Here is a 25800-nt window from a genome sequence, read left to right as displayed (position 1 = left end):
TCATAGCCTGGTGGGCTATAGGCCAGCACCCCGCAAGTGCCATGCGACTGTGGGCATCCAGCCAGGGCGTATTGTGCCGGCCCAGGGAGAGGTGCGAGTGGTATGCACCAGATCTCCAGTGCTCACCCACAGTGCCTGCACTCTGGAGGGTCCGGGCTAAAGTGGTCATCCAGCCTGGAGGAGTGGTGCCAAGGCTGCGCACCAGAGCTCCAGTGCTCCCCCACAGCCCGGTCCTTCCGGTGCCTCCTCCAAGCACCAGGCCTCCTGTAGGTCTCCCCAGCCTGGTGGGTCCTGTGGCAGCCGTTCCGCGCCAGAGCCGCCACCGCGGACAGACGCCCACCCAGACCCTCCCCTATAGGTTCAGTTTTTGCGGCCGGAGTCCGCACCTTTGGGGGGGGGGGGTACTGTCACGTTCTGACCTTAGTTTCTTTTTATGTCTTTGTGTTAGGTTGGTCAGGGTGTGAGTTTGGGTGGGTAGTCTATGTTCTGTTTTCTATGTTGTTGTATTTCTACGTCTGGGCTGATATGGTTCTCAATCAGAGGCAGCTGTCGATCGTTGTCTCTGATTGAGAATCATATTTAGGTAGCCTGTTTTTCCACTATGGGTTGTGGGTGTTTATTTTCTGTCTAGTGTCTGTTCACCTTACAGAACTGTTTAGTTTTTCTTATCGTTGTTATTTTGTGTAGTGTTCAGTTTGAAATTAAAATATGACGAACACTTACCACGCTGCATTTTGGTCCTCCTCTCCTTCCACCAATGAGAATCGTTACAGTATGTAAACTTCCGAAATCAACTGTATACGTTAACTAGGCACTACATCCTTTTGGTGAAGTAGTTTTGATCAGTTTGATTAAGTGATAGTTAATTGTATTGTTTAAAAATGACAAGAAAATCATATCAAAAGTAAAGTGAAAATTGCATTTTGAAAAACAGATACTTAAATTGAATATATATTCAAATTAAAAGAGCAATTTGGTGCAGTGTTATAAGTGGCTTTGTGAATTTGTTTGTTGTACTCAGTCAATTGAAAAGGTGCTTAGTTTTGAAACATGGGCCATTTTGATGATCTGTTTTGATTTTTGTGCTTAGAGTTGTGAAAATTGCACAAAAGTCAATGAAAACTTAAATACAGTGTGTGATAAAGCTCTCTTGATAACCATTTAATCAGATGAATTCTCTCACAATAACTCTTTATATAAATGTACATTCACTTTAGAGAGAGATATCAATACAACCCCAAAAAATACCTTGATGCAGCATTCATACACATAAAGATTCATTAGTTGAATTAGTTACATGCTTTTGGGTGTAATACATACAGAGGTGCTGATATCATGCTACTTTCAAAGTAATGATGTCATCATATCACATTTATCCATTAACGTAACAGGAAAAGTAATAAAGACTCAGGATGTCTTCATGCGATCCAAGGGGTCGTATAGGTGATGTGGCCAGTACGTAGATGGAACCCCTTTGCATTCCTGAAGGCAGAAGCAAGCATCACTAGATTACACATGGCATACAGTGCCTTCAGAAAGTATTTGCACCCATTGACATTTTCCAAAATGTGTTGTGTTACAGCCTGAATTTAAAATTGAGTAAATTTACATTTTGTGTCATTGGCCTACACACGATGCCGCATAATGTCAAAGTGGAGTTCTGTTTTTAGAAATGTTTACAAATGAATAAAAAATGTAAAGCTGAAATGTCTCGAGTCAATAAGTATTCAACCAAAAAGGTCAGGGTTAAAAAGTCACATAATAAGTTACATGAACTCACTGACTCTCAATAATAGTGTTAAACATTCGTTTTTTTTATGACTACTTCAATTATCTGTGTCAGTCGAGTAGTGAATTTCAAACACAGATTCAACCACAAAGGGAGGTTTTCCAATGCCTCACAAAGAAGGGCACCTATTGGTCGATTGACTATCCCAAAGTATTTTATTAATTACACTTTGGATGAGTATCAATACACACAGTCACTACAAAGATAAAGTCGTTCTTCCTAACTTATGGTAAGAACAGCTCAAATAAGCAAAGATAAACGACAGTCCATTATTACTTTAAGTCATGAAGGTCAGTCAATATGGAACATTTCAAGAACTTTTAAAGTTTCTTCAAGTGCAGTCGCAAAAAGCATCAAGCCCTATGATGAAACTGGATCTCATGAGGAACGCCACAGGAATGGAAGACCCAGAGTTACCTCTGCTGCAGAGGATAAGTTCATTAGAGTTACCAGCCTCAGAAATTGCAGCCCAAGTAAATGCTTCACAGAGTTCAAGTAACAGACACATCTCAACGTCAACTGTTCAGAGGAAACTGTGTGAATCAGGCATTCATTGTTGAATTGCTGCAAGGAAACCACTACTGAAGGACACAAATTAGAAGAAAAGACTTGCTTGGGCCAAGAAACACAAGCAATGGACATTAGACCGGTGGACATTTGTCCTTTAGTCTGGAGTCCAAATTGGAAATTTTTGGTTCCAACCGTCATGTCTTTGTGAGAGGCGGTGTGGGTGAACAGATGATCTCCGCATGTGTATTTCCCACCGTAAAGCATGGAGGAGGAGGTGTTATGGTGTAGGGGTGCTTTGCTGGTGACACGGTCTGTGATTTATTTAGAAATCAAGGCACAAATAACCAGCATGGCTACCACAGCATTCTGCAGCGATACACCATCCCATCTGGTTTGGGCTTAGTGGGACTATCATTTGTTTTCCCACAGGACAATGAGCCAACACCTGTTGTATTCGGCGCATGTGACAACTAAAATTTGATTTGATTTGAAAATGTATTGACTCAGGGGTGTTAATGTAACTGACAATTAACCGGTAAGTCTAAGTCGTTGTTTTTTGTTTGAATTGTTTACGTGTTCGCTATGCGGGGGAAATGATAAGACAAGCGAAACTACGTGGCTAAGAACTGTTGTAACGGGGATTATTATCGTAGCAACACACTTTTGGAGTGAAGTCAATCCCACGCCGTGTTAGCTAAATTTCCATGTCTTCGGGGGTAGTTCGTAAAGGTTGAAGTGTGTATGTTAAGATGGTAAAATTATAATAATTAAGGATGAAGCGTGAATTCATGCCAGGAATAATAAGTGTGAAGTTTTTGATTTCCTCCCTTCTGTAATAAGCAGACAATGAGGTATTTTTCCTTTATTCATGTGTTTAATCTGATACTGTTATAGCTCCGGCTAAACTGTTTATCTATGTAAGCACTTCAGAGTTATATCAAGCTAATTAGAAAGTTGTAAGAGTGTGCTTCACTGTATTTTCATTTACTTTATTGTTCTCACAGAAGGTGATAATTCTGACTAAAACTACAGAATAAAGCCACCAGGGAACAGCTGTGCTCATGGTTACTGGAGGGAGCTACAGTTAATACTTATCTAAATGAGATATTTCTGTATTTAATTTCCATTACATTTGCTAAAATTAAAATAAAATAAAAAACATATGTTTCACATTGTCATTATGGGGTATTGTGTGTAGATGGGTGACAAAACAAATCTATTTAATCAGTTTTGAATTCAGGCTGTAACACAACAAAATGTGGAATAAGGGGTATGAATACTTTCTGAAGGCACTGTATCCTGTGGCAAGAGAGAGGTCAAGGACAGTTGAACTCTGTTAGATGAAAATGCCTCTCCATGTGCATGAATCTGATCATTTAATTGTGTAGGCTACTATGTGCTGTGCTGCATTTACATTGTTTATACTTTGAGTTTACTTATCCTTTTTCTTGCTGATAACAGTTTTTTTCATGACATACCTGGGTTATTATGCCACTTGCACCCCTGCACAGTTATCTTTACCCTCCGAGGCTATAGCTAAATATTCTGCATTCCTGGAAAGAAAGGAGAAAGATAGAAATGTTTAGAATATCATCATCAGCTTATTACCTAAAAACCTGAGATTTTATCACATGGAGATTGATAGAGGACTCTCGTGCCCAAATGCCTGTTTTAGCACAGGCAGAGCCATTAAGGACTTACACCATTTTGACATAGTGAACTGGGTGGGACTTCCTATGGATTAAGGAAGGATCACATAATTCCATGCAGGTCATCAGGTGGGATCAGCCAATGAATTATACGTGTGAGAAAACATTCCATAACTACAGGTGGCATTAAATCGCTAGGCTTTGCTTTATAACTGTTCAAACAACAAACACACTCCACCCTTTCAGTTGGTTTATTTAACTCATTGTGGGACAGATAAAATGTTGTGTTCTTCTACCTGTCTCTATGTTTCATCTTAACCTTAATCATTCATCCCTCCATTCATTAATCTATCTATCCATCTATAACCATTCGAACCACTCTCATTACTTAAAGCATTTCAATAAGTTAAACTACACTGCATTTATCTCCGACTATTCCTATGTCTATTCCACTCTTTTTATCTATTCATATCCTCTATCAATCCACGTACCCCTCTCACCTCTCTATCCATACAGGAACCCCTCTAACCTTCTTTCATCACTCCATCCATCCATAATAACTTCCTTTGTACTTCTGTCACGCAACCATGCATCCAATCCATTAAGTCACCAGATGTATTACTTTAATGTAGCAAAGCGAAGCAAGCAGTGTCAACTGAGCTAACATTCAATCAGAGACTGAATATCATTTATTTTATTGGCAGCTTATTCAGTTTCGCCATTCAGAAAGCACCATCGCTTGCATCTGCTGTGCTTTTGCCAACCAGCTCCCCAGCCTCCACCTGCTTTTGGTTCTGTTATTCTATCTATGCGGGGCATGGCAGATATTCTGCTCCCTACCTATAGCTTGCTTTTGATTGTATACATTAACTGAGCACTTTCCCCACGTTGGCAGCACCCCACAGAGCACAGCCTAAACACCAAGGCCAAATGTAGTATCATACACATTTTATGTTCAATGAAATGTGATGTCAACGGAATACATGAGTTCCCCTCCTGACACAACTATATTTAACTCCAACTTCTTTTCAAGTTGAATTTTACATGAGCTTTTAAGCTATTATAAACATACTTCTAGACTGCTGAAGCAAGCAAGCAAATGTTTTTTCAGGAAAAGTACCTTCTTTGGCTTTTCTAGAGAGTGGGAAATGTGATGATTGTGGGACACAGAGATGGAAAGAGTGAGAGAGAATGGGAGTGGCAAGGAAGACGAAGATCGAGAGAAAGACAGACAAGAGTACAGGGAGAGAATATTGAACAAGGAGGAACAGAGGAATTGCACTACTCAGCACTATGAAAGAGAGAGGAGAGAACACAAATCAACCGGATGGACAGGTTCATAACAGACAAGGACAGTTGGGAGACCGTAATAGAGGACCTAAAACAAAAGAATACAGCTGCAGGAGAGGAAGTAGGGTTACAGTGTTACTCACGCGCTTTCTCTTATTGCTTCCTCTCCTGCAGCTGATATCTTTCTGAAGCAGTATACCATCTCTATGTAGAGCCAAGCCTGTAGCCCGATGATGGACACATACATCATCACCTCAGAGACTATGGAGGCCGTCCCTCTGGTGGCTAGAGAGAGAGAGAGAGAGATGGAGGGAGAGAGTGGGAGAAAAAAAGCACTCCGTAGGCACCACATAGGCTCTTAGCACTTACAAAACACTTACAAGCTTCATTTCAAGTCATAAATGTTTCCTAACAATTGGGATAATTGACATTGGAATTCAAATTGCTTACAAAAGCATGTCTGTATTGTAATACTGAACCTTTAGCCACCACTTTCAGGTGCACAAGCTTGCTGACAACAGTCTGGTTTTCATAGAACTCATACGTCAAGAGCCGGTGGAAGTGGCAACTGTAGGTGCCCGAGTCATTGAAGGTGACATTGAAGAGGTAGATGGATGCATCCTGTATGTCTTGGCTCCTCTTACTGCCGTTCCAGTCGACGCGCTCCTCAAAGCGCTCATCCACAATGTGGGGGCCCTCCTCATCGTAATTATATATCTAATGACACAGTGAAATCTGGGTTGTTCACCTGGCACTGAAAATCTGAAATCTGGCAACATCCAAGTTAATGGACTCAAAAGGATACAACTGTGTTTTGAGAGAGGTCCCTTGATTAGGAAAGTATACCCAAAGTTACATACAGTAGCTGTGAGCCTACAGTGCATTCGGAAAGTATTCAGACCCCTAGACATTTTCCACATTTTGTTACGTTACAGCCTTATTCAAAAATGGATTTCAAAAATATATATATCATCAATCTACACACAATACCCCTTAATGACAATGCAAAACAGGTTTTTAGAAAAGTTTGCACATTTGTGACTCGTTTCAGGAAACTTCGGCGTATGTCGAAGGGTCACTACTTCACAGGAGAGCCATTTGAATGTCAACTTTTTGATTTTATCAAAATGTGTTTTTTTGGCAGAAATGCCTTCTGGAACATGTAAACTTTCATGTGCCTTAAAAACAAAGTTGTATGCCATCTGTAAATATGAATAAAATTGTTAAATTACAATCCTAGTTGGTTTAGTCACAGAAAAAGTCGGCAACCATCCCGCTAGCCATGATTGGCTGAGATAATTAGTGGGCTGGACATGCCGAGAGATGAGTTCGGATTGGTCTGCAATATAGCATGCTTCTGTCTATTTGAGCTGGTCAGTATGTGTAGGTAATCCTGTCTAAAGCGGATAAAAAAAAAAGATATATTGCGTAGTAGAACTGCATAAGTGTTGCACTCCACTTTCTGAAGGACTGAGTTTTGAAATCAGTGGAATTAGAGTATGATAGCTAAGGAGATGGAGAAAACACCCGTCTCCGGATTACATCTTCAAACTAAGGGCAACCATGGCTCCCGAGTTGCGCAGTGGTCTAGGCACTCCATCTCAATGCTAGAGGCATCACTACAGAACCTGGTTTGATCCTGGGCTGTATCACAACCAGCTGTGATTAGGAGTGCCACAGGGTGGTGCACAATTGGCCCAACGTCATTCGGGTTTGGCCAGGGTAGGCAGTCATTGTAAAATAAGAATTTGTTCTTAACTGACTAGTTAACATTAGCTGGTTCGCTCAGTAACGTTACGTGCATAATCTTATTATTCGTATCTCCGAGCAATTTACTTGCTAGTTATAGCTAGCTAACATTGAACCTGGTTGGTTAGCTACCTGTAGATTCATGCAGGGTAGTAACGTCATGAGTTGGGATTATGGTTCATTGTTTACCTACAGTTGAAGTCAGAAGTCTACGTACACTTAGGTTGGAGTCATTAAAACTCATTTTTCAACCACTCCACACATTTCTTGTTAACAAACTATAGCTTTGCTGCAGGAGGGACTGATGCACTGCACAAAATAGATGGCTTCATGAGGGGGGAAAATGATGTGGACATATTGAAGCAACATCTCAAGACATCAGTCAGGAAGTTAAAGCTTGGTCGCAAATGGGTCTCCCAAATGGACAATGACCAAGCATACTTCCAAAGTTGTGGCAAAATGGCTTAAGGACAACAAAGTCAAGGTATTGGAGTGGCTGTCACAAAGCCCTGACCTCACTCCTATAGAAAATGTGTGGGCAGAACTGAAAAAGTGTGTGCGAGCAAGGAGGCCTACAAAACTGACTCAGTTACACCAGCTCTGTCAGGAGGAATGGGCCAAAATTCACCCAACTTATTGTGGGAAGATTGTGAAAGGCAACCCAAAACGTTTGACCCAAGTTAAACAATATAAAGGCAATGCTACAAAATACTAATTGAGTGTATGGTAACGTCTTACCCACTAGGAATGTGATGAAAGAAATAAAAGCTGAAATAAATAATTCTCTCTACTATTATTCTGACATTTCCCATTCTTAAAATAATGTGGTGATCCTAACTGACCTAAAACAGGGAATTTTTACTAGGATTACATGTCAGGAATTGTGATAAACTGAGTTTAAATGTATTTGGCTAAGGTGTATGTAAACCTCCGACTTCAACTGTAGCTAGCTACATGTCTTAACAAAAGACTCAACTATGCAAGTAACTATTTCAATAGAATGTCACTGCGACAACTGTTGATAGACGTAGCTGTTAAATTCGCTCTGGATATCTACTCTGATTTCAGAGCACTCTCATCTGAGTGTGCCAGAGCGCAGAATAACTGCCGAATTTACGAACGCTCAACACGTTAAATATGGCCGGTGTCAGTAAACGTCGGCAATAAAGCGTAAATTGATTCCAGCAGCACAGTCGCAGTCACCAACACTCTGGATAACATAAAAACAGCCTAACCAGCTCTGCTAGGGCTAGTAAAATGGTCTGTGTCTGGAAGTAGCTAGCAAGCTAGACGACGTTAGCCAGTTGGCCTGGGTGCTTGACTGCTGTTGTTAGGACAGAACACTCTGATCAGCCCTTAAAGAGATGGGTGGGGCTAAAGCTTAAGAGGGTGTGAACGATGCTAAATTGTTGTAGACAAAGAAAAACTCTCCAGTAACCACAGCGTAGCCTAGTGGTTAGAGCATTGGACTAGTAACGGTGTATAATGGGCCTCCGGTGTACAGAGGCCCATTATCAGCAACCATCTGTGTTCCAATGGCATGTTGTGTTAGCTAATCCAAGTATCTTTTTAAAAGGATCATTAGAAAACCCTTTTGCAATTATGTTAGCACAGCTGAAAACTGTTGTTCTATTATTAAAGAAGCAATAAAACTGGCCTTCTTTAGACTAGTTGAGTATCTGGAGCATCAGTATTTGTGGGTTTGATTACAGGCTCAAAATAGCCAGAAACAAACTATTTTTTTCTGAAACTATTCTTGTTCTGAGAAATGAAAGCCATGCGAGAAATTGCCAATAAACTAAAGATCTCGTATAACGCTGTGTACTACTCCCTTCACAGAACAACGCAAACTGGCTCTAAACAGAATAGAAAGAGGAGTGAGAGGACCCGGTGCACAACTGAGCAAGTACTTTAGAGTGTCTAGTTTGAGAAACAGATGCCTCACAAGTCCTCATCTGTGCAAACTGATCCAAGATCCAAGATGGCATAGCAGTGCAGACGTGGTTTGTCGTCCTCTCGTTTCCGTTTGTATTTTTCGTCTTTTTTGTATATATTTCAATTTATTTTCAATCTTCTTTCCATTTTTAAATTAAATATACATTCCGGTAACCCGCCTCACCCAATGTGACACGGATCTGCTATTTTTTAGACCTTATAGCCAGAACCTCCATCAGAAGCTAGACATCAGAAGCTAACCAGCTAATTAGTCATTGTTAGCCACTGCTAGCGGCCTTTACCTTCTGAACAGACACCCGCCGTTTAAAAAAAAAATATGTTTAGCCTGGATAATACTTGCCAGCCTGCCAGTATCGGACTGTTTTCTCCACTACTCCACCAGATCCTTGCCGAAAGCTCTGGACCTTTGCATCGGATCATCGCCGCTAGCTAGCTGCTACCGAGTGGCGATAGTGGCTCATGCCCCTGCCCCGAAGCTAGCACCAGTTAGCCGCGAGAAAACTAAATTACTACAACTACAATACCTCTTTCGCCATCTGGCTCGGACCCTTTGTCGACATGGCGCCACACCGTACCACCACGACTGGTCCGCCGACGTAACTTAATCCGCTGTGCCCTCAACTGGCCTTTGCCGGACATTGGAGCAGACGCTTCTTCTTACCCCGGCCTGCTAACTTTAAACGCTGTGTCCCCCGCGTGCTAGAGTAGTAACGACTACCCCACGGCTTCCCTGTTCCATCTATTGCTGTTCACTGGACCCTATGATCACTTGGCTACATAGTTGATGTCTGCTGGACTGTTCATTAATCATGGTATTCCATTTAGTTTATTTTTTGTTTATCTGTCAGCCCCAGCCTCGAACTCAGGCCCTGAGTGTAGTTAACCAACCCTCTCTGCCCTTTCATCGCCATTTTACCTGTTGTTGTTGTCTTAGCTGATTAGCTGTTGTTGTCTTACCCGTTGTTGTCTTAGCTAGCTCTCCCAATCAACACCTGTGATTGCTTTATGCCTTGCTTTATGTCTCTCTCAAATGTCAATATGCCTTGTACACTTGTTTAGGATAGTTATCACTGTTTTAGTTTACTGCGGAACCCCTAGTCCCACTCAACATGCCTCAGATACCTGTACCACCTCCCACACATGCGGTGACCTCACCCAGCATAACTAGCCCGTCCAGAGATGCAACCTCTCTTTTCATCACTCGGTGCCTGGGTTTTCCTCCACTGTACCCGCAACCCACCATACCCCTGTCTGTACATTATGCCCTGAATCTATTCTACCACGCCCATAAATCTGCTCCTTTTATTCTCTGTCCCCAACGCACTAGACGACCAGTTTGATAGCCATTAGCTGTACCCTCATCCTACTCCTTCTCTGTTCCTCGGGTGATGTGGAGGTTAACCCAGGCCCTGCGTGTCCCCAGGCACTCTCATTTGTTGACTTCTGTAACCGAAAAAGCCTTGGTTTCATGCATGTCAACATCAGAAGCCTCCTCCCTAAGTTTGTTTTACTCACTGCTTTAGCACACTCCGCCAACCCTGATGTCTTTGCCATGTCTGAATCCTGGCTTAGGAAGGTCACCAAAAATTCAGAGATTTTCATATCCAACTACAACATTTTCCGTCAAGATAGAACTGCCAAAAGGGGAGGAGTTGCAATCTACTCCAGAGATAGCCTGCAAAGTTCTGTCATACTTTCCAGGTCTATGCCCAAACAGTTCAAGCTTCTAATTTTAAAAATGAATCTCTCCAGAAATAAGTCTCTCACTGTTGCCACCTGTTATAGACCCCCCTCAGCTCCCAGCTGTGCCCTGGACACCATATGTGACATATGTGATTGCCCCCCATCTATCTTCAGAGTTCGTTCTGCTAGGTGACCTAAACTGGGATATGCTTACCACCCCGGCCACCCTACAATCTAAGCTAGATGCCCTCAATCTCACACAAATTATCAAGGAACCCATAAAATACAACCCTAAATCCGTAAACATGGGCACCCTCATAGATATTATCCTGACCAACTTGCCCTCCAAATACACCTCTGCTGTTTTCAATCAGGATCTCAGAGATCACTGCCTCATTGCCTGCATCCGCTATGGGTCCGCGATCAAACGACCACCCCCGATCACTGTCAAACGCTTCCTAAAACACTTCTGCGAGCAGGCTTTTCTAATCGACCTGTTTATTTTTTGTTTATTTCACCTTTATTTAACCAGGTAGGCTAGTTGAGAACAAGTTCTCATTTGCAACTGCGACCTGGCCAAGATAAAGCATAGCAGTGTGAACAGACAACAACACAGAGTTACACATGGAGTAAACAATAAACAAGTCAATAACATAGTAGGAAAAAAAAAAAAAAAAAAAAGATAATCTATATACAATGTGTGCAAAAGGCATGAGGAGGTAGGCAATAAATAGGCCATAGGAGCGAATAATTACAATTTAGCAGATTAACACTGGGGTGATAAATCATCAGATGATCATGTGCAAGTAGAGATACTGGTGTGCAAAAGAGCAGAAAAGTAAATAAATAAAAACAGTATGGGGGTGAGGTAGGTAAATTGGGTGGGCTATATACCGATGGATTATGTTCAGCTGCAGCGATCGGTTAGCTGCTCAGATAGCAGATGTTTAAAGTTGTTGAGGGAGATAAAAGTCTCCAACTTCAGAGATTTTTGCAATTCGTTCCAGTCGCAGGCAGCAGAGAACTGGAAGAAAAGGCGGCCAAATTAGGTTTTGGCTTTAGGGATGATCAGTGAGATACACCTGCTGGAGCGCGTGCTACGGGTGGGTGTTGCCATCGTGACCAGTGAACTGAGATAAGGCGGCGCTTTACCTAGCATAGCCTTGTAGATGACCTGGAGCCAGTGGGTCTGACGACGAACATGTAGCGAGGGCCAGCCGACTAGAGCATACAGGTCGCAGTGGTGGGTGGTATAAGGTGCTTTAGTAACAAAACGGATGGCACTGTGATAAACTGCATCCAGTTTGCTGAGTAGAGTATTGAAAGCTATTTTGTAGATGACATCGCCGAAGTCGAGGATCGGTAGGATAGTCAGTTTTACTAGGGTAAGTTTGGCGGCGTGAGTGAAGGAGGCTTTGTTGCGAAATAGAAAGCCGACTCTAGATTTGATTTTGAATTGGAGATGTTTGATATGAGTCTGGAAGGAGAGTTTGCAGTCTAGCCAGACACCTAGGTACTTATAGATGTCCACATATTCTAGGTCGGAACCATCCAGGGTGGTGATGCTAGTCGGGCGTGCGGGTGCAGGCAGCGACCGGTTGAAAAGCATGCATTTGGTTTTACTAGCGTTTAAGAGAAGTTGGAGGCCACGGAAGGAGTGTTGTATGGCATTGAAGCTCGTTTGGAGGTTAGATAGCACAGTGTCCAAGGAAGGGCCAGAAGTATACAGAATGGTGTCGTCTGCATAGAGGTGGATCAGGGAATCGCCCGCAGCAAGAGCAACATCATTGATATATACAGAGAAATTCGTTCCAGTCGCAGGCAGCAGAGAACTGGAAGGAAAGGCGGCCAAATGAGGTTTTGGCTTTAGGGATGATCAGTGAGATACACCTGCTGGAGCGCGTGCTACGGGTGGGTGTTGCCATCGTGACCAGTGAACTGAGATAAGGCGGCGCTTTACCTAGCATAGCCTTGTAGATGACCTGGAGCCAGTGGGTCTGACGACGAACATGTAGCGAGGGCCAGCCGACTAGAGCATACAGGTCGCAGTGGTGGGTGGTATAAGGTGCTTTAGTAACAAAACGGATGGCACTGTGATAAACTGCATCCAGTTTGCTGAGTAGAGTATTGAAAGCTATTTTGTAGATGACATCGCCGAAGTCGAGGATCGGTAGGATAGTCAGTTTTACTAGGGTAAGTTTGGCGGCGTGAGTGAAGGAGGCTTTGTTGCGAAATAGAAAGCCGACACTAGATTTGATTTTGGATTGGAGATGTTTGATATGAGTCTGGAAGGAGAGTTTGCAGTCTAGCCAGACACCTAGGTACTTATAGATGTCTACATATTCTAGGTCGGAACCATCCAGGGTGGTGATGCTAGTCGGGCGTGCGGGTGCAAGCAGCGACCGGTTGAAAAGCATGTATTTGGTTTTACTAGCGTTTAAGAGAAGTTGGAGGCCACGGAAGGAGTGTTGTATGGCATTGAAGCTCGTTTGGAGGTTAGATAGCACAGTGTCCAAGGAAGGGCCAGAAGTATACAGAATGGTGTCGTCTGCGTAGAGGTGGATCAGGGAATCGCCCGCAGCAAGAGCAACATCATTGATATATACAGAGAAAAGAGTCGGCCCGAGAATTGAACCCTGTGGTACCCCCATAGAGACTGCCAGAGGACCGGACAACATGCCCTCCGATTTGACACACTGAACTCTGTCTGCGAAGTAGTTGGTGAACCAGGCAAGGCAGTCATTAGAAAAACCGAGGCTACTGAGTCTGCCGATAAGAATATGGTGATTGACAGAGTCGAAAGCCTTGGCCAGGTCGATGAAGACGGCTGCACAGTACTGTCTTTTATCGATTAGTACCTTGAGCGTGGCTGAGGTGCACCCGTGACCGGCTCGGAAACCGGATTGCACAGCGGAGAAGGTACGGTGGGATTCGAGATGGTCAGTGATCTGTTTGTTGACTTGGCTTTCGAAGACCTTAGATAGGCAGGGCAGGATGGATATAGGTCTGTAACAGTTTGGGTCCAGGGTGTCTCCCCCTTTGAAGAGGGGGATGACCGCGGCAGCTAGCCAATCCTTGGGGATCTCAGATGATACGAAGGAGAGGTTGAACAGGCTGGTAATAGGGGTGCGACAATGGCGGCGGACAGTTTCAGAAATAGAGGGTCCAGATTGTCAAGCCCAGCTGATTTGTATGGGTCCAGGTTTTGCAGCTCTTTCAGAACATCTGCTATCTGGATTTGGGTGAAGGAGAAGCTGGGGAGGCTTGGGCGAGTAGCAGCGGGGGGGGCGGGGCTGTTGGCCAAGGTTGGAGTAGCCAGGAGGAAGGCATGGCCAGCCGTTGAGAAATGCTTGTTGAAGTCTTCGATTATCACGGATTTATCGGTGGTGACCGTGTTACATAGCCTCAGTGCAGTGGGCAGCTGGTAGGAGGTGCTCTTGTTCTCCATGGACTTTACAGTGTCCCAGAACTTTTTGGAGTTAGAGCTACAGGATGCAAATTTCTGCTTGAAAAAGCTGGCCTTTGCTTTCCTGACTGACTGCGTGTATTGGTTCCTGACTTCCCTGAACAGTTGCATATCGCGGGGACTATTTGATGCTATTGCAGTTCGCCACAGGATGTTTTTGTGCTGGTCGAGGGCAGTCAGGTCTGGAGTGAACCAAGGGCTATATCTGTTCTTAGTTCTGCATTTTTTGAACGGAGCATGCTTGTCTAAGATGGTGAGGAAGTTACTTTTAAAGAATGACCAGGCATCCTCAACTGACGGGATGAGGTCAATATCCTTCCAGGATACCCGGGCCAGGTCGATTAGAAATGCCTGCTCGCAGAAGTGTTTTAGGGAGCGTTTGACAGTGATGAGGGGTGGTCGTTTGACCGCGGACCCGTAGCGGATACAGGCAATGAGGCAGTGATCGCTGAGATCCTGATTGAAGACAGCAGAGGTGTATTTGGAGGGCAAGTTGGTCAGGATAATGTCTATTAGGGTGCCCATGTTTACGGATTTAGGGTTGTACCTGGTGGGTTCCTTGATGATTTGTGTGAGATTGAGGGCATCTAGCTTAGATTGTAGGACTGCCGGGGTGTTAAGCATATCCCAGTTTAGGTCACCTATCAGAACAAACTCTGAAGCTAGATGGGGGGCGATCAATTCACAGATGGTGTCCAGGGCACAGCTGGGAGCTGAGGGGGGTCGGTAGCAGGCGGCAACAGTGAGAGACTTATTTCTGGAGAGATTAATTTTTAAAATTAGAAGTTCAAACTGTTTGGGCATAGACCTGGAAAGTATGACAGAACCTTGCAGGCTATCTCTGCAGTAGATTGCAACTCCTCCCCCTTTGGCAGTTCTATCTTGACGGAAAGTGTTATAGTTGGGTATGAAAATCTCAGAATTTTTGGTGGCCTTCCTAAGCCAGGATTCAGACACGGCAAGGACATCAGGGTTGGCAGAGTGTGCTAAAGCAGTGAGTAAAACAATCTTAGGGAGGAGGCTTCTGATGTTGACATGCATGAAACCAAGGCTTTTTCGATCACAGAAGTCAACAAATGAGGGTACCTGGGGACATGCAGGGCCTGGGTTTACCTCCACATCACCCGAGGAACAGAGGAGTAGTAGGATGAGGGTCCGGCTAAAGGCTATCAAAACTGGTCGCCTAGAGGGTTGGGGACAAGGAATAAAAGGAGCAGATTTATGGGCGTGGTAGAATATATTCAGGGCATAATGTGCAGACAGGGGTATGGTGGGGTGCGGGTACAGCGGAGGTAAGCCCAGGCACTGGGTGATGATAAGAGAGGTTGTATCTCTGGACATGCTGGTTATAATGGGTGAGGTCACCGCATGTGTGGGGGGTGGGACAAAGGAGGTATCAGAGGTATTAGGAGTGGAACTACGGGCTCCATTGTAAACTGAAACAATGATAACTAACCCGAACAACAGTATACAAGGCATATTGATATTTGAGAGAGACATATAGTAAGGCATAAAGTAATCGCAGGTCTTGATTGGGAGAGCTAGCTAAAACAAAAGGTGAGACAATAGCAGCTAGTCAGCTAACACAACAACAGCAGGTAAAATGGCGGTGACTAGGCAGAGAGAGTCGGATTAACTACACACAGAGCCTGAGTTCGCGGCTGGGGCCGACAGATAAACACAAATAAACAGAATGGAGTACCGTAATTAATGGACAGTCCAGCAGGCATCAGCTATGTAGCCAAGTGATCATAATGTCCAGGGGGGAGCAGTGGATGGAACAGGGAAGCCGTCACCACGCTAGCACGCGGCGTTTAAAGTTAGTAGCCCGGGGGTGGTCTGCTCAGACGGAGGCCGGTTGAGGGCACAGCGGATGGAGTATTCGTCGGCAGACCAGACGTGGTGGTGCGGCGTGGCGCAGTGTCGACAGAGAATCCAAGCCAGATGGCGAAAGAGGTATTGTAGAATTTTGTTTGCTAACTGGTGCTAGCTTCGTGGCAGTGGCGTTTGCCACTATAGCCAATCGGTAGCAGTGGTGATCCGGTGCCAAGGTCCAGAGTTAACAGCAAGGATCCGGTGGAGTATTGGGCTCTAGTCGTGTATGAGTGGGGTTCGGGTAAACAGCTGAGTAGGCCGGGGGTGGGCCTCAGGGATAGCTTCGGTACTGGGTGCCACGGAGGGTGCAAGCTAGCTGTGAGCTAGCTAGCTGCAAGCTGTGAGCTAGCTAGCTGCAAGCTAGCTGTGAGGATCAGAATTAGTGGCTCAGGGATTACGGCAGGAATCCGGCGTTGTTGTGGAGAGACAGTCCGATGCTGGTAGATTGGCGAGTAATATCCAGGCTAAGAACAGGGCTGGTGTCTGTGCAGAAAGTAAAAATGACTAAATAGCTTGTAGCTGATTAGCTGGTTAGCTACTGGAGGTTCTTGAATGTGTTCCAAAGTTAAAAATAATAGCGATTCCGTATCACATTGGGTGAGGCAGGTTACCGGAAGGTATAATCGAATTAAAAATCGAAAAGAGATAGATTTTTTTTTTTTTATATATACAAAAAATACGAAAAATACAAAGGTACAAGGGAGGACGAAGAAAAACACGCCTACACTGCTACGCCTACACTGCTACGCCATCTTGGATTATCTTGGATACTGTCCCGAGTATCCTGGAAGAATATTGACCTCATCCCGTCAGTCAAGGATGCCTCGTCATTCTTTAAAAGTAATTTCCTCACCATTTTAAATAAGCATGCCCCTTTCAAAAAATGTTGAACTAAGAACAGATATAGCCCATGGTTCACTCCAGACCTGACTGTCCTCGACCAGCACAAAAACATCCTGTGGCCTTCTGCATTAGCATCGAATAGCCCCCGTGATATGCAACTTTTCAGGGAAGTTAGGAACCAATATACACAGACAGTTAGGAAAGCTAAGGCTAGCTTTTTCAAGCAGAAATTTGCATCCTGTAGCACAAACTCAAAAAGGTTCTGGGACACTGTAAAGTCCATGGAGAATAAGAGCACCTCCTCCCAGCTGCCCACTGTACTGAGGCTATGTAACACTGTCACCAATAATATATCTACGATAATCGAGAATTTCAATAAGCGTTTTTCTATGGCTGGCCATGCTTTCCTCCTGGCTACCCCAACCCTGGCCAACAGCTCCGCACCCCCCGCAGCTACATGCCCAAGCCTCCCCAGCTTCTCTTTCACCAAAATCCAGATAGCAGATGTTCTGAATGAGCTGCAAAACCTGGACCCGTAAAAATCAGCTGGGCTAGACAATCTGGACCCTCTCTTTCTAAAAATATCCGCCGCCATTGTTGCAACCCTATTACCAGTCTGTTCAACCTCTCTTTTGTATCTTCCGAGATCCATAAAGATTGGAAAGCTGCCGCGGTCATCCCCCTCTTCAAAGGGGGTGACACTCCAGACCCAAACTGTTATAGACCTATATCCATCCTGCCCTGCCTTTCTAAAGTCTTCAAAAGCCAAGTTAATAAACAGATCACTGACCATTTCGAATCCCACCGTACCTTCTCCGCTATGTAATCCGGTTTTCGAGCTTCGAGCCACGCTCAAGGTCCTAAACAATATCATAACCGCCATCGATAAAAGACAGTACTGTGCAGCCGTCTTCATCGACCTGGCCAAGGCTTTCGGCTCTGTCAATCACCGTATTCTTATCGGCAGACTCAACAGCCTTGGTTTCTCAAATGACTGCCTCGCCTGGTTCACCAACTACTTCTCAGACAGAGTTCAGTGTGTCAAATTGGAGGGCCTGTTGTCCGGACCTCTGGCAGTCTCTATGGGGGTACCACATGGGTTCAATTCTCGGGCCGACTCTTTTCTCTGTATATATCAACGATGTCGCTCTTGCTGCGGGTGATTCCCTGATCCACTCCTACGCAGACGACACCATTCTGTATACATCTGGCCCTTCTTTGGACACTGTGTTAACTTCTTGCAACTATAGGGGGTGCTGTTCCGCATTAGCATATTTGGGTCTCCAAATTAAACTGCCTCGTGCTAAATTCTTGATCGTACAATATGCATATTATTGTTATTATTGGATAGAAAACACCTTCTAGTTTCTATAGAAGTTGGAATTTTGTCTCTGAGTGGTACAGAACAATATCTACAGCACTTTTCATGACAGGGGTCAGATTTCAGAAATTTTTACCCCTGATCTGGAGTCTGTTTTTAAGGCGACAGTGAATGCTATGAAGAAACCGACACTGCCTACGTCTTCCTCTGGGTGTCTGTACGTCATCACGTTTTGAATGGAGTCTATTGCACAATCCCAGCCATTATAAAACCACAAAATGTATAGGGACCGCCCTTTCTCGTCGCGCGCCTGAAGCGTGAAGGACATCGGACTTGCCTCATTCCAAATCCTTGTCTAACCAGCAATATTTCTCCGGTCATGTTTTCAGTCGTTATAGTTGTTAAAAACATCATAATGTAGTTAATTTGAACCGTTTTATAGCAATTTATATCCGTTTAGTGCGATTTTGAGGAATTTCTTTGTTGTGCACTCTGAAACTTTGGACACGTTTTGGGGTCCCGTTCGATCATTAGTGGATATTTCGAAGGACAGAGGACATCTATCGACCAAAAGACGTTTATAACATAGAAAGGATACATTGCCCAAGAATATGATGGAAGAACAGCTCAAAGTAAGCAATATTTAATATGATAAATCGTTGTTCTGTCGAAATATTTTAAACGCATATTTCGCCATTTTGTTTGGTATAGCTTCACTTGGCGAACCCTGTATTGAAAAGTAAGGATAATTTTAAAAATGTAAATCAGCGGTTGCATTAAGAACTAATTTGTCTTTCGATTCCTGTCAACCCTGTATTTTTTAGTCAAGTATATGATTAGCTTTCGATTAAACTAGATCACTCTGAAAGCTGACGTTCCTCATTTTGAGGCTTGAGTTGTGACTATTTCCATTGTATAACCACGGTTTTGTATGGCTAAATATGCACCTTTTCGAACAAACTGTATATGTATGTTGTAAAATGATGTTACAGGAGTGTCATCGGAAGAATTCTGAGAAGGTTAGTGAAAAAATTAATATATTTTGGCGGTGATTACGTTATAGCGCTCTTTGGCTGGAATCGATGCTCTGGTAACGTTTGCACATGTGGTATGCTAACTTATCGATTTATTGTGTTTTCGCTGAAAAACGCTTAGAAAATCTGAAATATGGTCTGAAATCACAAGAACTGGGTCTTTCCATTGCTATGCTTTGTCTATTTTTATGAAATGTTTTATGATGAGTAAATTGGTCATACACGTTGCTCTATCTAGTAATTCTAGTCGATTTGTGATGGTCGGTGCAATTGTAAACTGTGATTTCTACCTGAAATATGCACTTTTTTCTAACAAAAACTATCCTATACCATGAATATGTTATCAGACTGTCATCTGATGGTTTTTTTTATAGGTTATTGGCTATCAATATCTTAGTTGAGCCGAATTGGTGATAGCACCTGAAGGAGTAAGAAACTGATGGAGTTAGAATAGTGGTGTATTTTGCTAACAGATTTACATATTTTGTCTTCCCTGTAAAACATTTAAAAAATCTGAAATGGTGGCTTTATTCACAAGATCTGTATCTTTCATCTGGTGTCTTGGACTTGTGATTTAATGATATTTAGATGCTACTATCTACTTGTGAAGCTATGCTAGCTATGCTAATCAGTGTGTGGGGGGGGTGGGGGGTGATCCCGGACCCGGGGTAGAGGCTCGTGAAAGGTTAACAAACCTCCAAACGAGCGTCAATGCCATGCAACACTCCTTCCGTGGCCTCCAATTGCTCTTAAATGCTAGTAAAACCAAATGCATGCTTTTCAACCGTTCGCTGCCCGCACCCGCCCGCCCGACTAGCATCACTACTCTGGACGGTTCTGACTTAGAATATGTGGACAACTACAAATACCTAGGTGTCTGGTTAGACTGTAAACTCTCCTTCCAGACTCATATTAAACATCTCCAATCCAAAATTACATCTAGAATCGGCTTCCTATTTCACAACAAAGCCTCCTTCACTCACGCCGCCAAACATACCCTCGTAAAACTGACTATCCTACCGAAACTCGACTTCTCCGATGTCATCTACAAAATAGCTTCCAACACTCTACATAGCAAACTGGATGCAGTCTATCACAGTGCCATCCGTTTTGTCACCAAAGCCCCTTATACCACCCACCACTGCAACCTGTACACTCTAGTTGGCTGGCCCTCGCTCCATATTCGTCGCCAGACCCACTGGCTCCAGGTCATCTATAAGTCTATGCTAGGTAAAGCTCCGCCTTATCTCAGCTCACTGGTCATGATAACAACACCCACCCATAGCACGCGCTCCAGCAGGTATATCTCACTGGTCATCCCCAAAGCCAACACCTCTTTTGGCCGCCTTTCCTTCCAGTTCTCTGCTGCCAATGACTGGAACGAATTGCAAAAATCACTGAAGCTGGAGACTTATATCTCCCTCACTAACTTTAAACATCAGCTATCTGAGCAGCTTACCGATCGCTGCAGCTGTACATAGCCCATCTGTAAATAGCCCACCCAATCTACCTACCTCATCCCATATTGTTTTTATTTACTTTTCTGCTCTTTTGCACACCAGTATTTCTACTTGCACATCACCATCTGCTCATCTATCACTCCAGTGTTAATTAGCTAAATTGTAATGGCCTATTTATTGCCTACCTCCTCACGCCATTTGCACACACTGTATAGAGACTTTTTTTCTATTGTGTTATTGACTGTACGCTTGTTTATTCAATGTGTAACTCTGTGTTATTGTTTGTGTCGCACTGCTTTGCTTTATCTTGGCCAGGTCGCAGTTGTAAATGAGAACTTGTCCTCAACTAGCTTACCTGGTTAAATAAAGGTGAAATACATTATTTATTTTTTTCACTGGCAGCTTCATTAAATAGTACCCTCTCAACGTCAACAGTAAAGAGGCGACTCCGGGATGCTGGCCTTCTAGGCAGAGATGCAAAGAAAAAGCCGTATCACAGACTGGCCAATATTTTTTTTTTATTAAGATGGGCAAAAGAACACAGACACTGGACAGAGGAACTCTGCCTAGAAGGCCTGCATCCCGGAGTTGCCTCTTCACTGTTAACGTTGAGACTGGTGTTTTGCTCTATGGACAATTCCTTCAACCTCATAGCTTGGTTTTTGCTCTGACATCCACTGTCAACCTTATATAGACAGGTGTGTGCCTTTCCAAATCTTGTCCAAGCAATTGAATTTACCGCAGGTGGACTCCAATCAAGTTGTAGAAACATCTCAAGGATGATCAATGGAAATAGGATGCGCCTGATCTCATTTTCAAGTCTCATAGCAAAGGGTCTGAATAAATAAGTCATTAATTAATGTATGTATCGGAGAACCTGAGCCCTAGGACCATACGTCACGGCAAACCGGGCATGATGACTCCTTGCTGTCCCCAGTCCGCCTGGCCTTGCTGCTATTCCAGTTTCAGCTGTTCTGCCTGCGGTTATGGAACCCCTACCTGTCCCAGACCTGCTGTTTTCAACTCTTAATTATCGGCTATGAAAAGCCAACTGATATTTATTCCTGATTATTATTTGACCATGCTTGTCATTTATGAACATTTTGAAAATCTTGGCTCTCTCTAATTCTCTCCTTCTCTCTTTCTTTCTCTCTCTCGGAGGACCTGAGCCCTAGGACCATACGTCACGGCAAACCGGGCATGATGACTCCTTGCTGTCCCCAGTCCGCCTGGCCTTGCTGCTATTCCAGTTTCAGCTGTTCTGCCTGCGGTTATGGAACCCCTACCTGTCCCAGACCTGCTGTTTTCAACTCTTAATGATCGGCTATGAAAAGCCAACTGATATTTATTCCTGATTATTATTTGACCATGCTTGTCATTTATGAACATTTTGAAAATCTTGGCTCTCTCTAATTCTCTCTTTCTTTCTCTCTCTCGGAGGACCTGAGCCCTAGGACCATACGTCAGGACTACCGGGCATGATGACTCCTTGCTGTCCCCAGTCCACCTGGCCTTGCTGCTGTTCCAGTTTCAACTGTTCTGCCTGCGGTTATGGAACCGCCACCTGTCCCAGACCTGCTATTTTCAACTCTTAATGATCGGCTATGAAAAGCCAACTGAAAATTATTCATGATTATTATTTGACCATGCTTGTCACTTATGAATATTTTGAACATCTTGGCATAGTTCTGTTATAATCTCCACCCGGCACAGCCAGAAGAGGACTGGCCACACCTCATAGCCTGGTTCCTCTCTAGGTTTCTTCCTAGGTTTTGGCCTTTCTAGGGAGTTTTTCCTAGCCACCGTGCTTCTACACCTGCATTGCTTGCTGTTTGGGGTTTTAGGCTGGGTTTCTGTACAGCACTTCGAGATATTAGCTGATGTACGAAGGGCTATATAAAATAAACTTGATTTGATTTGATATTTCTGTTTAAACATTTTTATACATTTGCAAAAAATATTCTAAACCTGGTTTTGCTTTGTCATTATGGGGGATTGTGTGTAGATTGATGAGGGGAAAAAATTATTTTATCCATTTTAGAACGAGGCTGTAACATAACAAAATGTGGAAAATCTCAAGGGGTCTGAATACTTTCCGAATGCACTGTATCTGCCTATCGGCTGTCCCAGTGGCCCTAGTGACCTCTGAGATCTAAAATGTCATCCAGATTGATTCTATCTGAACTGCACGCAGCACTCTGCCATATTATGTGGTGGGGCATTGTGGTATGTGCATACGTGTGTGCATGTGCATGTAAGCGTGTAAATCTTTGTGTGTTGTGCCTTGTGGTTGTGGGCTTAAGGATGGGCTCTGGACCATATGGAGTAAGACAGGTTTGTCTAAAGGACAACGCAAACCTAGTCCTAGCCAATCTGCAATGACGCTGTCGGTGTGATTGAAGCATAATCCTACAATCTACTTCCATGGCAGCAATTTGGACTACTATAGCTATCATAATCCATCTCAGATACTCACATGAGCAAATTCAGCTTCCCCTTTGGCCTTGAAATACCAGTTGACTGTGGCAGAAGCCTCCACCTCGGGCCTCATCTTACAGGAGATGCAGCCCAGTTTGAACCCTTTGCCTGCAACGGCCTCAGTGTCCGAGTCCACCTCTGAACAGGCCCCATGGCACAGGGACACTTGATACAGGAGAGAGAAGACATTACACTTACATTTTTAGTCATTTAGCAGACGCTCTTATCCAGAGCGACTTACAGTAGAGTGCATACATTTTTATTAAATTTTTTACATACTGAGACAAGGATATCCCTACCGGCCAAACCCTCCCTAACCCGGACGACGCTATGCCAATTGTGCGTCGCCCCACGGCATGTTATTAGTGCTTAACATTTTGGTTGTAGAAATGGGTAGATTCATAATTCAACAGTACACTGAAGAATATCCATATACTGAAAGATGTGACCATACACAAATGGTCAATCCACAAAGGTGGTCAACTCCACTTACCAAAATGGGAACAAAGCAGAAACAGGAGCAGCAGTCGCACAGCACACATGTCCTTAAGTGTAATGTAGCTATGAAAGTAAAGATCCTAGGGCTGAGAAGCCTCAAAAGGCTCTTCTTTGAACACTTGATAGTAAGATATTCCCTTGAGATGTTATCCAGGAAGACGTTGTTTGAGCAAAGTATAAGAAATGGTAGGGACTGAAGTTGCTTCCTCCAAAATTACCTTAGAAATAACAAAAATAGAAGTCCCAACACCTTCAATAATACATTTGACATGATAAAATACTTAAACTAACACTTAATATAATAATAATAATAATAATAATAATAATACAAATATATTCCATCAAGCAGATGCTTTTATCCAAAGCAATTTACAGACATGCATGCATACATTTTACTCACTGGTGGTCCCGGGAATGGAACCCACCATCCTGGCATTGCAAGTGCTATGCTCTTGGTGCCATGCTCTTAGTGCCATGCACTTCTCTTTAAATGGAAACAATCTTTTCATCAAAGACATTAATTAATTTACTTGTTACATAGGCTACTGTTTCCATGCACAGTGAGGATACATGCAAGTATTACCATGAATATTTGATTACAATTAAAGTGTTTTAGGAAGACTCTGGAGCTTGTTGATTTTAATTAAATAATGTTCCTTTGAGTGGATGATTACTCACTCTAATAAAGTGTAAACTAATAAACGCCAGTAGGCCAAGAACAGACTTTCTAGAGAACAAGCAGAAGAACAAGCACACATTTGTTGTTGTTTTGGCTATGTACTCTAGCACTTTGGATTTTAAACTATATAATGACTATGAGGTTAAAGTGCAGACTGTCAGCTTTAATTTGAAGGGATTTTCATCCAAATCAGGTGAACCGTTTAACTATAGCACTTTTTGTACATAGTCATTCAGGATTCTCTGTAATCACGGTAGCATCCACATTAATGTTAACGGGTTTACAAAACATACTATATTCTTATTTACAATAAAAGGGACTCCACAATTACACAAATTACTTACCATTCATTTCTATTGGACACAAAATAATCTGAAGTCACAAGCTTGATGTAATCATTGCATGCTAGGAATATAAGTGAATTTGTCCCAATACTTTAGGTCCCTTAAAATGGGGTGACTATGTACAAAGCATGCTGCAATTCCTAAACGGGTCACCCGATATGGATGAAAATACCCCAAATGAAATCTGACAGTCTGCACTTTAACCTCATAGTCATTGTATCATTTCAAATCCAAAGTGCTGGAGTACAGAGCCAAAACGACAAAAAATGTGTCACTGTCCCAATAGTTTTGGAGCTCAGTATATCGCTAAACTATAGCTGTGATTATGGTCATCTTTTTCTATTGTTCCAGATCTTTGTTGACACAAAGTGTTTACAAATCTACACCCTGGCCTGGGATTATCAATTCCCTGAAGTCTTAATAGCAATTACACGGAGCTATTATTATCTTTACAGGCTATTCATACCAACTGTAGTCTGATGTTATATTAGAATAATGGGCCTAGTTCTAAAGGATATTCACACAGTTATAAAGGCAGACTGAAGATGGCATAGCTTTGAAATTAGTTTATATATTATGCTTATTTGAATAATCTGTCGACACTGTAGGTCTATGGTTTAAATAGGCTACTGTAAAGTCGCATGCCACAGAATAGGCTACATTAATAATTAATTGCATGCCATATGAAAGACGACCTAGGCTACATAAGCTACATGCCAATTATATATCTATATTTTTTTTAGGAACACTGTAAATGTGTTATTGCACTATTTGGTTTAAATAATCATATTTTGCATTGTCTCACATTTTACTGCCCTCACGTTGTCCCTTCAGAAAAAAATTGCCTCCTTATCCCGATTTGTCCGTTCTCCGGGGGGAAAATGTAGGCTTTCCTTTCCTTCTGATGGATCAACAAATTATTTAATGAAGCGCAGTTCTTTTGAGTGGCAAAAATTATCCCACGCATCAAAGGACCCTGGATATTTCTCACGGGCTGGCATTGCGAATAATACAGACTTCTTTCTCACTGCCTGTCTGGCATTTTTTTTTACCGCAGTGCATCTGACTGCAGCATCTTCCAAGCTGAGCAGGACAACTGTGTGAAGCTAGCCACAAGGATTAGCCACAATAGTTGAATGAGGTTCGCCTTCACAATAAAAGTCCCAGCAGTCCCAA

At 43.2% G+C, this 25800-nt stretch overlaps 1 protein-coding gene and 1 long non-coding RNA gene across 3 annotated transcripts; both read right to left on the bottom strand.

The window, feature by feature from the left end:
* Nucleotides 1–1135: 1135 nt before the first annotated feature.
* LOC139558846 (sodium channel regulatory subunit beta-1-like) lies at nt 1136–25747 on the bottom strand. 2 transcript variants are annotated; one of them, XM_071374351.1, is made up of 7 exons: nt 25430–25747; nt 23597–23819; nt 23102–23268; nt 5718–5955; nt 5382–5523; nt 3778–3852; nt 1136–1504 (listed from the first exon to the last, which is right to left on the bottom strand). In XM_071374351.1, the coding sequence occupies exons 2-6, from the start codon at nt 23643–23645 to the stop codon at nt 3786–3788; spliced, it is 663 nt and encodes a 220-aa protein (XP_071230452.1). In that variant the 5' UTR covers nt 23646–23819; nt 25430–25747; the 3' UTR covers nt 1136–1504; nt 3778–3785. The 2 variants fall into 2 exon arrangements, with proteins under 2 accessions (XP_071230452.1, XP_071230451.1); XM_071374350.1 differs by having other exon boundaries at nt 1136–1482; nt 25430–25745.
* LOC139558847 (uncharacterized) lies at nt 4521–5357 on the bottom strand. The gene is made up of 2 exons (XR_011671656.1): nt 4895–5357; nt 4521–4861 (listed from the first exon to the last, which is right to left on the bottom strand). It is a non-coding gene; the product is annotated as an uncharacterized lncRNA (long non-coding RNA).
* Nucleotides 25748–25800: the final 53 nt, after the last annotated feature.

This window comes from Salvelinus alpinus, chromosome 29 (genome assembly GCF_045679555.1).
Source record: "Salvelinus alpinus chromosome 29, SLU_Salpinus.1, whole genome shotgun sequence".
Lineage (NCBI taxonomy): Eukaryota > Metazoa > Chordata > Actinopteri > Salmoniformes > Salmonidae > Salvelinus > Salvelinus alpinus.
This window is presented reverse-complemented; position numbering and strand designations above follow the sequence as displayed.

What these genes read in the sequence shown, in the direction of transcription:
- LOC139558846 (XM_071374351.1), bottom strand. Translation starts at nt 23,645, where the DNA reads ATGTGTGCTGTGCGACTGCTGCTCCTGTTTCTGCTTTGTTCCCATTTT. An exon ending in TCTGCTTTGTTCCCATTTTG is followed by an intron (nt 23,269 to 23,596) that starts GTAAGTGGAGTT and finishes TCCTGTATCAAG; the next exon opens with TGTCCCTGTGCCATGGGGCC. An exon ending in GGGAAGCTGAATTTGCTCAT is followed by an intron (nt 5,956 to 23,101) that starts GTGAGTATCTGA and finishes CTGTGTCATTAG; the next exon opens with ATATATAATTACGATGAGGA.